This window comes from Pyrus communis, chromosome 8 (assembly GCF_963583255.1).
Source record: "Pyrus communis chromosome 8, drPyrComm1.1, whole genome shotgun sequence".
Taxonomy (NCBI): domain Eukaryota; kingdom Viridiplantae; phylum Streptophyta; class Magnoliopsida; order Rosales; family Rosaceae; genus Pyrus; species Pyrus communis.
In genome coordinates, this window is record NC_084810.1 from 20,407,348 (window position 1) to 20,421,998 (window position 14,651).

The following is a 14,651-nucleotide window of genomic DNA, read 5'->3' on the forward strand; positions in this document are numbered from 1 at the left end:
AAAGTCTCAGATAATAAGCATCCAATCTATCTTTTAACACACTGGGAAGGAGATGGGGCAGTAAACAAAAATGTGCCTGCCACAGGTTACACGTCAATTCTTTACCACGAACATGTAAAACGATGAAAATCTGAAACAATAAGAAACTACCTTCCACACACTAAGTTTCGAAAGAATGATACGAAAAGAAGAAAAAAGGAAAGAGATCACAAGCACCATCATATTGTATCGTCATACAATTAGCTTTTTCGTCTTTTCGAACATTTGTACGTCTTCAATATGCCCCCCCGTTGATCACAATGTTACCAACTTAAGAACCGCAGCAAGCTGATCTTTGTGCAGCTTGACCGCCCCCGGCTCCCTGGTCAGGTTGGTTGATCTTGATTGTGGTAGGCTACAACGCCGGAATAAAACCAAAGTCATTTAAATCCTTAAACAAGCGAGCTTGGGAAAAAAAAAAAAAAATGGAAAAACGAAATGGAGATTATATCCTTTTAATACAAAATCGGAAAGCAAATGAAATACCTCAGCCCTAGTGTCGGTATCTGCAAGCCGTTGCTTTATGTCTCTTGCTATTGAAAAGAAAACTTGCTCCACATTAAGATTCGTCTTTGCACTCTGCATTATGCAATATCTTTCAGTAAACAGCAACGCTTATTATTCAACTAGTTTCCGCAATTCTTAGGCGTTACTTACAGTTTCAAAGAACTTGATCCCATATTCGTCAGCAAGTGCTTGGCCCTTGGAGGTAGGCACAGCCTAAAAGGAGAGTGAAGATAAGATCAGGAAGGGTGCAAACATATGTTTCTGTAACTAAAAAAATTCCAAGCAAAACTAGGACCCCGATAAGAATTGCCCCATTTACTAAGACCAGGAAGAAAACTCTTGCTATGGTGCCAACAAGCATCATCAACATGCAAGATAAACAAGCTTGCCCAATGATAACTCGAAGCAATCTGAAAAAAGGCATCTTATCATGATAAATTTCAAGCACAAGCTCACCCGTTTGCTTTCGTCCATGTCAGCCTTGTTCCCTACAAGTATTTTGTTAACATTATCTGATGCATGCTGTTCAATGTTGCGAATCCAATTCCTTATGTCTGAAAGCAGCAACAAGCCAAGTGAGAAACTTTCAAACAAAGCAGATTCAAGTAAACCAAGAGTAGAAGAGAGGCAGATGTTGACAGGTAAGAAATTGGAGTAAGGGAGAGAAGTTTACTATTGAAAGATGATTCATCGGTTACATCATAGACCAGCAAAATGCCCATGGCTCCACGATAGTAAGCTGGGACAGAAGGAATAGTTAATAGAGAAGAAAATTTATTATCTAAAAAGTAATAGAGCACACACAACACACCAGCAGGGCATTCAAAGATATGAAGTCACTTCAATGTGCCTCGCAGGCCCTATTGTAAAGTTTTTCATAAAAAGTTTCATCCATTATTTATAGGCTTCTAGCTCTTGGTTAAAAAAGCATAGGGTAGTCGCAGGCCACTTCAATGTACCTCCTCACCCTGCCGCAAGTAACAGACTCGAGCAGCAGCTAGTTAACTGATCACAGTTCCAGTAACTAAATACTTTGTGGGAACTTGCATTATGGGCTTGCAAACCCCATGGAAATACTGGGCTCAGCCAGCACCAATTGAGGAATTCATCAGATACAAGAGATGACATCTTTCCCAGTTTCTTTTTTTAAGTGTCATCCAATGTACATACTAGTAAAAGATGCTCTGCATCTGAATGTGCCTGTTTCATGCTTTATTTTGGGACCACCTTGTCCAGCATGCCTGCTTGGTACTAAAAGTCAACCTATACCCTTTTTCTAGTCTAGAATATATGACCATAAGCATTGCATTTCCTCCTTTACTGCTGGGTTCCCATGTTCCCCAAGAGCCATTCTGGCAACAGCCTGCTTATAATCCACCTTTTAATGGGACCCTCACTCTTCCCTTTTCTTCTAAAAGGCACATTATTTGGATCCAATCGCTATTTTCTTCAAAAGCCACTTGTAACAAAAGACTACGACTTTTCTGGCCAATTTTTTAGTAAGGAACTCAGGATGTAGAATTTAAAACCTTGTCTCTAAAAAAACTCTGAAAGTGGAAAATAAAAGGTGTCGAAAATCTCATGCAAATCCATCTTCCATCAAGAGCAACATGGGCAATGAATATACCACCATCAGTATTTTGTAAAATCAACATGCAAGTACCTATGATAATAAATTTTTACCAGTTGTGATTGTACGGAACCGCTCCTGACCAGCTGTGTCCCAAATTTGGAGCTTAATTCGTTTTCCATCAAGCTCAATGGTCCTTATCTTGAAATCAATGCTTCACAAGGATAAATAAGCCCATGAGGTTTAGGAAGCTTCTAAACAGAAAAACTTATCAGATGCAATAAACTCTAAGGCTAGGGAACACACACCCAATGGTTGTTATGAAACTAGTGGTGAAGGAACCATCTGAGAAACGCAAAAGAAGGCAACTCTTACCAACACCTGCAAAGATGAATAGAAATTATTAAGACATGTATCCAATTTAGCATTGGCTATCTGCCAAGTACATTATTTCTAATATCAAAATTCCTATACCAATTGAAGCAGTCAACATGCTACCGACCGTGTCAAGTAAGAACTAGAGTCTCCAATATACTACTTAGTTAGGTATTTGCTAATCTAAACATATTGCAGCAAAAGCTCCATAATATAATAGATAAAGTGGTTCATAAAAACCGCATTTTGGTTAGCAACCTATTATAAGTTACTACTCACGTATAAGAGCAAATACACGTGACTAAACTAGCAAGACATTGCATTCAACACAAACTTTAAAAGAAAAAAAAATGAAAAATCATAAACACGAATGCACGACTTCATTTGATCAAAAAACTGAATCAGAAGCTCAAACAACCGTTCATAAATTCGACTACACTATACTATAATCAAATGCTCACATTATTTGACACCAGAAGCTCATAAATCAGGAAGAAATAATTTCAATCTGAATCAAACCAGATCTAAACTACCCAGAAAGGAAAACCCCTTTTTCCAATATACTTCTGATTGAAACCCTAAGCTCATCAAATCTTAAAGCCTAAAGCCACACTCTTATGATCTGAATGCAAAAATGCTACAACTTTCCAACACATCATACCATTTGCTACAAAATCGACACATTAAACATAAAATCGATCTAAAAATTCGGGAAAAAAATACTCACCGCTGTCGCCGATCAACAGAAGCTTTATGAGGTAATCGTAATCGGCTCTAGCCCTCGCCGGTGGAGCAGCCATTCTGTTTTTTTGGGTTTTTTTTTATCTAATCAATGAGAACTCCAATACAATCAAATCCAAACACTATCTCTCTCTGCATACATAATCAAAGAGAAACCAAATCAAAAACCCAGAAAGCATTCCTCCAGAAAAATCACAAATCCATAAAGAAAGAGAAATTAACAGCAGCAAAATACCAGATCAACAAAAAGAGATTTAGAGAGAGCGAGAGAGAGAGAGAGAGAGAGAGAGAGAGAGAGAGATGGGGATTTTTTTGGGTTTGGGTGCCAGAATTAGAGGGGGGAGACCTTGAGCGGTTCACACAGACCTAGCAAATCTCCTGCTCCTACTATGGTGGGTTGGCTAATAATAATGCGCACTGTCTCCTTCTTCCCTTTCACCCTTTATTTTCCCTTACACCCTCTGCACACCATGCGCACGCTAGCAGCTCTCAATCATTTATGTACAGGGAAAACAGATTTGTTTGTTTATGGGGAAAAGTAGGAGCCAATGAGGATTTGACAGCTTGTAAACCTGGTTTTGGGTGCCACGTGGAGTGGGGTTAGTGGGGTGGTGGTGAGATGTGGTCCAGTAAATATTGAAATTTTTGAGAAATTTTTTTAATATCCGATATTCAAGTGGTACGTTACATGTTAAAAAATAAGCAGGAAAAACGAAAAAAGATACAATAATGCTTTTCTTAATATATTTTTGTACTACAATTGTATAGTGATATCTGATGTGAACAGCTACATCTTCTAAATTAATTAGCATTTAATTTCAAAATGTTAATCAATAATTAATAAAAAGATTGTTAATTAAATGATGATTATGGTATATAAGGAGTCTCTTTCCACCTAAGATTATTTAAGTGTTTTAATTAATAAAAAGATTAAAATTAAATGATGTAGCTTATCCAACTCATCTGCCATCTTAAGATAGTAAATAAATATGGTATAAAATTGTGATAAGAATAACATTACTAAAAAATATATCATTTTCTCCACTTATGTTATGACATGTGGAGTATGTGTTGTATACAAATGAGTCTTATATGGACACCACTAATGACTACTTAAATATGTGTTGTATACAAACGAGTCTTATAGTAAATGTTGAACTATTGGAGAAATTTTTTCAAGTATTTAGTATTCAAGCAGGTACTCCATATGTTATAAAATAAGAATAATATTTATTATTCAAATGATGAATAGGAGCTTCTACATAAAACTCTTTTGAGTAGGTACTCCTCATATTTGAGTAACCAAGAAAAAATATATCATTTTCTCCATTTGTGTTATGATACGTGGTGTACGTCTTGAATACAAATGATTCTATATGGACACCACCAATGAGTACTCAAACACAACAAAGACACTACTAAAACACCACAAATGCATTAAAAATACACTAAACAAGGGACTTTCAAAATGACACCTTAACATAAATTGCATCTAGTCAAATTTTGATATCCCTCTTAACTAATTTTTGTAGTGCATTCTTAACAAACGTAGCCTAAATTCTATAAAACTTCAAAGTCCATCTCTCCAGCGATTATCACCTAGCATCGCCGCCCCTCTCTCCTCACCCTCTCAATTTCCCCTATCCGTCGGTCCTTGTCTCTCTTGCTTTCTACAATGGACGTCTAAGCGTGCAACTAATGGGGGTTGCAACGCTAAGGGAAAAGGTTGAGATTCAATCATAAAATCAATTGACAATACGGAGAATATTTCACCTTATGTATAAGTCTATCTAAGGTCTCATCTCTCATCAATATGGGTTTATTCTCAACATTCCCCTTCCCCCAACATGTGGCAAATTTTCGAGCCAAACACGTGGACAATACAAATAGGGTAACATGAAGCATGTGTGGCAATTGCTCTCACATGCGAGACAACATGCTCTTATACCATAAAGAAAGTTAAGGTTTCACCATAAAATTGGCAATACAAGGAGTAACCTAACTATCTCATAAGCTCATACAATGTCCATTCTTTTATCAATATGAGATTCATTCTCAACTTTCAACCTAACCCTAACCCGAACCAATCCTTTACAATTGAATTGGATTAGGTTTTTGTCCGGTTGCAAGTTCAACCTAAATGCTAAACTAAGAGTATTCTTAGAAATTTCTCAAAATTATCAATTCACAAATTCTAAACATTGAAATAATCACTTTTCAATATTTGATCAATACATCGTCAATAGTTGATCATAGGTCATTAATGCTTGATCAATTTTTTTGTTAATATTTGATCAATATATCGTCAATATTTGATTTTGATCACTTCATTAAGGAAAATTTGTAGCATTATGTGTGAGTTTATCCCACTAAACCAAAGTATCAAACATTACGTTAAAAAAGTACCAAACTTTTTTAATTAAGAGAAATATCCTGTTAATTTCATCTATTCATATAGCAACTGGTTGTGTATAAAAAGCAAGGAAAACGTCAAACGATGCTGCTTCCATGGTCGCAAAACCGCGTAAACACGGCACATACTTCCAGTGTCTTTATTTGCAATATAACCAAACTAAAGACTGGTGTGGTGGAGTTAATCAAATATTGAATAATAATTGGGGGGTTATGTGGGTGAATAGAATTTTCAATGTGTTAGAAAGATTGCTCGTTATACCAAGTGTTATGGATATTTGAAAAGAAAAATCAATCACTTATATTATAGCATTTGGTATACCGAATCACGTGATAACTAATAGTGGCCCCACAATGTGACAACTGGTGGTGAGTTTGTGAAAATGTCTCCATGGTGGGCGACTTTGACGGGCTAAAAGCCAAAGGCATTGTCTTGGCCAAATCCATGGAGTTAAATACAGCAGGGCCAGTTGAACTTTCGCTTATCTGTTTTTCTTGTTTTGATTGATGAATGCCATAAAGAAGATGTTTCTTTGCCCACTCGTCTTCTCTCATCTAGTCTTGCACTCTTTGCTTAATTGGTAAGGCATTGAACAACTACGTGTGATATGTGTTCAACTTCATAGAATGGGGGACGATAATAAAATGACAATTAAAGAATTACCAGGTTAGTCGCACATACGTGCATTAGTGATTTCGATCGTAATTGCGCATGAGCCACATAACAAAGCTCACATAAATCACATGGTCAAGAACAACCCTAGCATACCACGGAACTTGAGTGCATCCATGGTCGCAAAGAAAGGATAGTTTCTTTCTTCTCATATAGTCTTGCACTCTTTCTTCCTATTGTGTGTGATTGGTGTGCTTTTAACTATAGATGCATGTGAGTCTCATAAAGATGACAATATGCCCCGCATAGTCTGAATTGAACGTAAAATTGTGAGACTCATGTGTATCTACAGTCAACGTATGATTCTACCCTCATTTGAACGCCTTCCAATGATTTTCCAACCCACCCACATGAGAAAAGTCAGTCATAACGGTTGGTGCAATTTGCCTATTATAATAAACACACCAGTTAGATGCTAACCAAAACAAAAAGATTGGGTCAAAGGAATCAGTTTTGTTTCTAGCTGGGTTTTCCCCTTTTAATTTTCTCAATTTTCTAGTTCAAGTTGATGCTCCCTTTGTCCATACCTTCCACTCATTGCATGTTGGTTTGGACACTTGAGCAGATAGAGGTTCATAAACAACGAGAATCTAGCTAGCCTCGGCAGCCTGCACATAAATTTCTCCTATGAATATTGTGGGCCTTTGAAAATCTTCAAGATTCATGCTTTTTCACATCTTCAAGATTAATATTTTCATTAAGGCGAGAGCAGCACTAGCTTTTGTCAGCAATCTTCAGGGTACAATGACAAAAATTTGAAGGTAAAAATTGGGGTTTTAGGCTGATACAGGTTAGGCCAGTCAGTCAAAGTGCTTGGTCTTTACATTCAAGTTTGAATCTCCCTCTACAAATCTGCATCAAACTTAATAAAAATAAAGGACTTAGCTTTTTGAAGAACTCATTTCAGAAGCAAGACAGAGAAAGGAGTGAGTTAGTGGTAATTTATATGGATATTAGGCCTGACAATTTCTTGGATGACCCATTAACCCAACACTAAACGACAAGAATATAACAGGTTTCAAGTCAACCTATTAACAAGTCCCGTTGTTATCTGATCACTTATTAAGAACTCATTAAGATAATGGGTTTGACATAACATAATATGTTAAGATAATAGGTATGACACAAACACGACTAACACGACCCATTTGCTATGTTTAATGGATATCCAAATGTATGTTTTACAAAATCATGGTGCCTCTCAAATGAAATATGATTGGTATACAGAGAGAAAATGGTGTCATTTTGTTTGTATATATAAAAACAGATGATATATGCATATTGGTATATAAAAAAATGGTACTCAAACTCTAATTGACTTGGTTGGTCCTAATACCCTTTTTGTAATACAAAATGATACGCCTCACATGCTTTGTGAAACATCAACATGTTAAGCCATACCTACTATATATCTGCCTGGCCATATACAACTATACAAGGGACAAACATAACCAAAATTAATCAAATCCATGACTGGTTTAATTTAATCTAAATAAGTGTCACTATTAATTATGACTCTTAGGCTCATATTTTTCGTGAAGGTAATCAAGCAGCAAACGCTTTGGTAAAAGTATGATGCTATGAGCTCTAGTTTTTTTTTTTTTTTGGGGGGGGGGGGGTTGGTGTGTGGGGGTTCACTTTCGACAGTAATGGGTTCGATTCTAATTCCTTAATCCTTATTTAATTATCAATTGATGACTCCTTACAAATCTCGTGTGGGATGTTAACACGACTCTAATCTAAGCTACTTTTTCCGACATATATAGTGGGATAATTTTCTCTTTTTGTAGTAGGAGAAATCGAGCTTAAGACCTCAACAGTTACATTTTTGCTTGTTAGCAGTGTTGCTTACACTCACCTATATACATACACTATCAATCATAAACACAATGTGAATGAGCACTTTTATATGATTAGAGTTTTTCAATCTATGATTTCCCCTCATTTATTTCACTTCAATGTCATCCAAGCAAAGAGAATTTTCCCTGTATTCGGTTGTACATCCGCTTGTGTCATATAGTAACACAAAAGATACACAACCAGAAACGACTAAGGGTCTCTTTAAATAAAAGTCAACTTTACATTATGACGTGATTATAGACACGAGGAAACGTACAACTGAATTGCTAATAATCTTTTCAAGTAAAAACCACCTTTACACTTACAACACCCTTTGAGTCTTTTATAATGGGGAATGAGAGATCATCTCCAAATCTCTGCCTCAGGAGCAAACGGACCCAAAAATCAGATCTGCCTACTCCAAAGGCAGAGATCCAGAGATGATCTCATCCCTTCGCATGGTTGTTCCAAAGTTTGTTATTAGCAATCACATTTGGTTGCACACGTGTCTTGGGAGGGAAAACAATATAGTTAGTCGAAAGCAAAGTGACAAAGCAAAATGGAATAGAAAAATGGGACAAGTGCAAATTGCAAGAAGTCCTACACCTTTAGTTACATCCATGCTCCCATAAAAATACCTAAAGGTGGAAAAGGAATGGGCCATCACCAAGTTAATGCTTAAGCATATGCTTGGAAGATACTCTTACCACAAAACCAAACCTCCCCTTAAAGCTCACAAAACCTCCCTCTCACTCATTCCCTCTTAAAGCCATCCATGGCCTCCATCTAGGTGTCCACTGCTGCTCAACCCCGCCATGGCAACGAGGACGTGTGGCGGGAAGATCAACGGTGGTGATGGTGAGGAGGAGGACGACAACAAGGAGGAGTTTGTGAATCGTGGCTGTTAAAAGTTGGGACATGTTTGGGCAACTAAGGACTCTTTGGCAGAGCACATGTTCAAGGTTTTAGTATTTTTTCTTCCATGTTGTTTTAAACTTGAAATGAAGAAACATTGTTAAGGGATATTACAGCTTAGCTTCCTTATTAGTGGCTCTTTTGCAATCTATAATTTTCATGGTGGTTGGATATCTATCTTTTTATTCTCCTTCTTTGCAATCAATCTGTGAAATGGCAAACAGAAAAATGTTTAACATCAAACACCACATATGTATGATAACTTTCAATTTATATGATTCTAATCATATGATAATTTCGGTACAATATAATAAGCGTAGCACTGCTTGGTTTCTTACAGTTGAGAAAACTTTCCTCTACGCTGACAAACAAGTGATTGCTAGGAAAGAGGAAAACTAATTAACATGGAAGGAGTCTGAGTATTTTTCTTGATTTATTGCATGACGTGTATGTCAGAAAAAGTGAGTGTACGGGTGAAAGGGGCTTCAGTCTCAACCGTAAACCTAAAACGCCAGAGACAAATAGTTTAAGTTCATGCAAAAGGGGTTTCAACTTGTACTTACAGATTGCGATGGATGGACTAATAATTTAAAGGGCTTCAGAAGATGAAAATGAAAACGTGGGAGGTGAGGTTTCAAATAATATGAAAACGAAAGATCCCACAAGCTCATTATGGAGTTCGTTTTGTTGGTAGGAGTTTGGGCAGGTTAAGAGCTTTCGGTCATCATCGCCTTCTCCCTTGTGCCAAAGAGAGAAGGCAATGTCGACCGAAATTCCGGATACGTGCAATGATTCACAACTTGCACGTGTTAGGTCACCCGAGCATGTGCATATATTCGTCCACAACGTACTTGTACGCATATATTTTTGTACTGCTTTGAGGGTTTCTGCAATGTGGAAATTTGCAATTTCTTTCACCTTTGCAGCCTAAGTGGAGTGTGATTACATATTGCCTAGGGGCATCATCATAGTTGGGCAAATATAATTGAATGAATGCATTTTAACTCGGACCTCATCAGCTCAAAAGCGAAAAGCACATGATTTCATGATGGATGAAATGAAATCACTACACCATATGGAGTACACGTTTGGTGGTTCGGATGAGATTGAACTTAATATTTAGGATGGGACAGGTTATAATTGAAGTGGAGGGGATTCTTGTTATCTTGGATTGGCTAAAAAATTTTGCTTTTGTAAAATGAGAAAATTGTAGAAAGGTCCATCAACTTTAACCCAATTGGAATAATAGTCTTTCAACTAAAAATTTATGACCAGGTCTCTTAACTCATCATAACGTGCAACTATGATCATTTTCATTAATTCTGTTAGGACCTTCATCAAAATGAGTCACGTGCCATGCATGTGATCAAGGGGCAAAAATGGAAAACCAAATGAGAAATGGTCCCCCAACTTTAACCAATTGAAGAAATGGTCCATCAACTTTAGCCTAATTGAGCACTTGCCATTCCAACATGATTCATTTTGACGGAATTCTAATAGAATTCTGACGGAATAAACAAAAATGATCATAGATGTACGTTTAAGGGAACCATTATTCATGAATTTTTAGTTGAGGGACCACTACTCCAATTAGGTCAAAGCCGAGGGACAATTTCTACAATTTTCTCTTGTAAAGTTGGAAAGAACAAAAATAAAATTCCACCCAACAATTCTGTGGATTGAGTTTCATTCAGAAAAGGAATAGCCAAAAACCTAGAAGCCATAAAGCACACCACCTTAAAATTTAAAAATAAAAATAAAAATAAAAAAACAAAAAGTAAAATCCAAATTCCACTGCAACCACCACTAGCCACCTTCAACAAAAATTGCCCAGTCGAAAATATTGCTGATCAGAACCATAGAAAGAGAGGAGAGAGTAGATACCAGAGGAGAAGGGCGAGGCTTGCGATGAAGAAAAGCGAAGAATGCTGAAGACTATGGAGTCGTAACCCGTGGGTCTTGTCGGGTTACAAAACCAGTCCGTGCCACAATTTACCTCATCAAACATCGGTTGGGATTCAAATCCATTATAAATGCTTAGAATGGATGAAATGAAATCACTACGCTACCGGCACAGGGTTAACCACCATGTGCTTTCAATGGGAGCTGCACCGCGTCCATGACACTAACTTTGGGTGCAGTTCCACGACCATTTCTATACAAGTGATCATTAGAGCATTCCAATGGGGGCTTTATCCTTCATGAGGCTATCATATTTCCAGCCTCAACGAGAAATTTCATTCCCAAAGAGCTGGAAAATAGGGTTAGATCTATCATTGAGGCTAGCAACTTCCTTTCCTAGGTAGCATAAAATAGGGCTACATCTAGCCCCAAAAAACAATAGATCCCACAAAAAAAAGTAGCAACCCATATGAGCAAAATTCTATTACTCTCCCTCTACTTGCGAATACACTTATGCTCTCTCCTTTTGTTATTTTTTAATTCTTTTTTCTTACTTATTTTTCTTGCTATTAGGCTAATTAATGATTGTTTTAAATTCCATAAGATTTAAAATTTTAAATTGATTTAACGTTCATGAGCATTGATGGGTCAAATTTGCAAATATTTTTTTTTTTCAAAATTGTATGATACTAATTTACCAATTGTTACTAGGTAAATTATTATGTTATAGGTGAAAATCAAATTATTTCAAATGACGAAATGAGAGTTTGTTTCTTTCAACGCACGAGATTGAGACAAGGGAAGAGAATTTAATCTAATGAACGATTCATAAGTAATGAAATCTAACTTTGTCACAATTTGAACTTTTTAGGTTGAAGGGTTCATAAAAAAATATATATATATATATATATATATTTAAAATAGCATATCCAAAAATCTACTTAAGAAAAGCTAACACCCCCAAAAAAAAAAAAAAAAAAAAAAAATCATCGCTTAATCTAATTAGTACATAAATATACATATATATATAGCATCATACAAAGTCCGAAAGATATAACCTCTCATTAGGATAGATTCTTTTATAAAACCTCAAAGATTCCTCGAAACTCTAAAATGAACTTTATCTAGCACTTTTTCAGCCCCATATAGTCCCTCAGTGGGGATGCTCTTGGTCCTGCCGCATTAAACGAGCTAAACCTTACAAGAAACCTTAACTAGTCCCACTCTACTGCAGTATGAATGAATCACAACGCTAAAGTAGACGCTAACATCAACTCATAATTGAAATGCTAAATACCATATATCTGGAGCTCCAAACATTTTGTAACAGCTACAACATTGCATAAAAGATGCAGGGACACAAAAAAGAATCAGATCCTGGAGAAAAGATGAACATAACAAGTCAAAATCGAGCTTTGAAGCCCTCGGCTTGAGGCTTCGATACTAGAAGCCCTCGGCTTGAGGCTTTGATACTAGAAGCCTTAGAGATTTCACAAAAAACAAACCTCCAGGATCATATTGACTTCCATTAACATTTATCCATGACTTCAATGGCATAGTCATTCCTCTGACTAAGGTCTCCTAGTCTCAAAACAATCTCTCTTCCATAAATAATGGTCAAGACTCTACCCACTGTAAATAACCCGATAAAGAAAAGATCTAGCTCTGTAGAACACCATTTGTCCAATACACTAACGCAAAAGATAAACCGCAAGCTTCACGTAACTTTAACATTCAAGGTTGCAATAACATGAGAGTCAATCAAAACAGAAAATAAAACTAAATATCCTAGTACAATAAAATTTTCAAACCAGCATTGGTGAGAAAAAGGGTTCTCTTCTTTCGGCAAAAACAAAGGAAACGAAACCAAAATCTCACAAAAACTTCCTAAAGTTGCGCTTCATACTCTCTTCAATAAAAGAACCCGAGGACCTTCCCACCAACATTCTTTCTCCTAGCTTCTTCGTGGTCCATGATTCCAGCAGAGGTGGTCAGCACAATATATCCAAACTGCAAATATACACATTGCATTCGTAATAAAAAAAAACTACAAAAAATGGGTATGCTCAATAACCATTTTACAGCATGAAAACTCGAATGAAAATGCGCAATCGGGCAAATCCATATAATATGACAGACCAAAACCCAATACAGTGATTGAGTGAGAAAATGAAACCTGTCTGGAAGGCAGAAGCCTAGCAGTCCAGCCTTCAATCTCCTTCACACCAACATCGAATCGGGGACTAATAACCCCACACTTGTTCAGCCTCCCATTGAGCTCAACCACAATCTTTCCAGCTCTATGGTCATCAACATACTCAAACTCCCCAATATATCCTACACAAATCCCAAAAACCCAACAATAAAAAATCACATATCGAACCCAACAAAACACAAAATTCCAAATCAAACCCAAGATTTCAAAAATACGAACCGTGCTTCTGCATAACCAGGAGGAACTTGATGATGACCTTGGACGACGGCCGGATCATGACCTGTCTCTTTCCCCTCTTCTCGGCGTTGTACATACTCTTCAGAGCGTCGTTCAGAACGCTGACGCGCACCATTTCCGCAAGGGCGAGCTGAAAACGAAATCAAAAGCTGTAGATCTGCAAGCATGGAAAAAGAAACAAAATTTACAATCAATGAATCATGGTGTTTTTGGATACTGGGTAGGTGTTAAATTGTTCGAAAATTTTGGAGATTGGTGGAGAATTGGAATTTTACCTGCGAGCTCAGACTGGGCGGCTGGCTGATGGAGTTCGTAGAGGAAGGCAGTAGGGTTTTGTTTTTGAGGTGATGAGGAGTGAGGAGCTATCAGCCTTCTTAATGTACGATTGTTCTTTTACGAAAATAACCTTAGGCGATGAGTGAACTTCGGTTGGGACAAAGCCCACTGTGTGGACCATTGGATCACGGACATCGAAGAAGGGCAAGCCCACAAACCCACAATGTTTTTCTTTTTAATTAAAGTGATATTCTAGCAGAGATTCAAACTTAAAGCTCCTTTACTTATGACTAACAAGAATGAAAAGAAAGAGAATAAGTTCAACTCATAAATTTTTTATGTTTACTTGCACGTAAGGAATTAAATTTCTTAATCGAGTAGCTAAAATTTAGGAATTGGATCAACTAAACTGAGACCCTTCTCTCTTGCTGAAAGCACGAAAAAACCCTAATCTTCCTTTGCAACGGATTCCTAATTTTGGGTGGGGGTCGATGGCAACTCTGTTAGGATGCTACTATGCTTTTGCCACATCACATGCCATGTCATCATTTGTGATATGATTTTATTGGTCCATGTGTAATATTTGTTAGGAAGTTAGTTTGATCTTTAGCTTACAACAGTTTATATATTGTGCCCTTGTGCATAGCAAAGTATGTTAAGATATTGATTGTATTCTAGTTATTGAGTAATAGCAATTGTTATTGTGTATACGAGTTAAGGTTCGAATGAGGTCTAACATTGGTATGGACCAGGGCTCATGATCTTTTTTTTTAGCGTATGACTCGATTAGCTTCTCATTGAGCTATGGAGGTGCAAGTGTCAAATCTGAATTTAAGATTGATTTCAAAGCCAGTCAAGCATTGATCATTCAACAGCTTTAATCTCTCGGCGCGAGGAGTGTTTTATCTCCGGTGAATTTTCCAATGTGACATACAACGATCATAATCTCC

General features: G+C 37.0%; 2 protein-coding genes across 4 annotated transcripts; both read right to left on the minus strand.

Moving 5' to 3' along the window:
- Positions 1–4: 4 nt before the first annotated feature.
- LOC137741602 (ras-related protein RABE1c-like) lies at positions 5–3,725 on the minus strand. Of its 3 annotated transcripts, none has more exons than XM_068481298.1 (9): positions 3,579–3,725; positions 3,219–3,364; positions 2,425–2,497; positions 2,230–2,330; positions 1,220–1,285; positions 1,003–1,100; positions 697–759; positions 526–618; positions 5–394 (listed from the first exon to the last, which is right to left on the minus strand). In XM_068481298.1, the coding sequence occupies exons 2-9, from the start codon at positions 3,289–3,291 to the stop codon at positions 311–313; spliced, it is 651 nt and encodes a 216-aa protein (XP_068337399.1). In that variant the 5' UTR covers positions 3,292–3,364; positions 3,579–3,725; the 3' UTR covers positions 5–310. The 3 variants fall into 3 exon arrangements, with proteins under 3 accessions (XP_068337399.1, XP_068337400.1, XP_068337398.1); XM_068481299.1 differs by having other exon boundaries at positions 3,599–3,705; XM_068481297.1 differs by having other exon boundaries at positions 3,468–3,690.
- Positions 3,726–12,677: 8,952 nt separating this feature from the next.
- Positions 12,678–13,790, minus strand: LOC137742138 (small ribosomal subunit protein uS8z/uS8w). The gene is made up of 4 exons (XM_068481901.1): positions 13,701–13,790; positions 13,408–13,582; positions 13,150–13,310; positions 12,678–12,983 (listed from the first exon to the last, which is right to left on the minus strand). Exons 2-4 carry the CDS (start codon positions 13,538–13,540, stop codon positions 12,885–12,887), a joined length of 393 nt encoding a protein of 130 aa, XP_068338002.1. The 5' UTR covers positions 13,541–13,582; positions 13,701–13,790; the 3' UTR covers positions 12,678–12,884.
- Positions 13,791–14,651: the final 861 nt, after the last annotated feature.

Bases quoted from the DNA above. Each gene is read 5' to 3' on its own strand.
- LOC137742138 (XM_068481901.1), bottom strand. From the start codon at position 13,540: ATGGTGCGCGTCAGCGTTCTGAACGACGCTCTGAAGAGTATGTACAAC. The intron at 13,311-13,407 runs GTTCGTATTTTT...GGATTTGTGTAG, and splicing joins CCTGGTTATGCAGAAGCACG to GATATATTGGGGAGTTTGAG. The intron at 12,984-13,149 runs GTTTCATTTTCT...GTATATTTGCAG, and splicing joins GGCTTCTGCCTTCCAGACAG to TTTGGATATATTGTGCTGAC.
- LOC137741602 (XM_068481298.1), bottom strand. From the start codon at position 3,291: ATGGCTGCTCCACCGGCGAGGGCTAGAGCCGATTACGATTACCTCATA. The intron at 1,286-2,229 runs GTAAAAATTTAT...CTTCTGTCCCAG, and splicing joins GTTCCGTACAATCACAACTG to CTTACTATCGTGGAGCCATG. The intron at 760-1,002 runs GTGAGCTTGTGC...CTCTCCTTTTAG, and splicing joins ACATGGACGAAAGCAAACGG to GCTGTGCCTACCTCCAAGGG.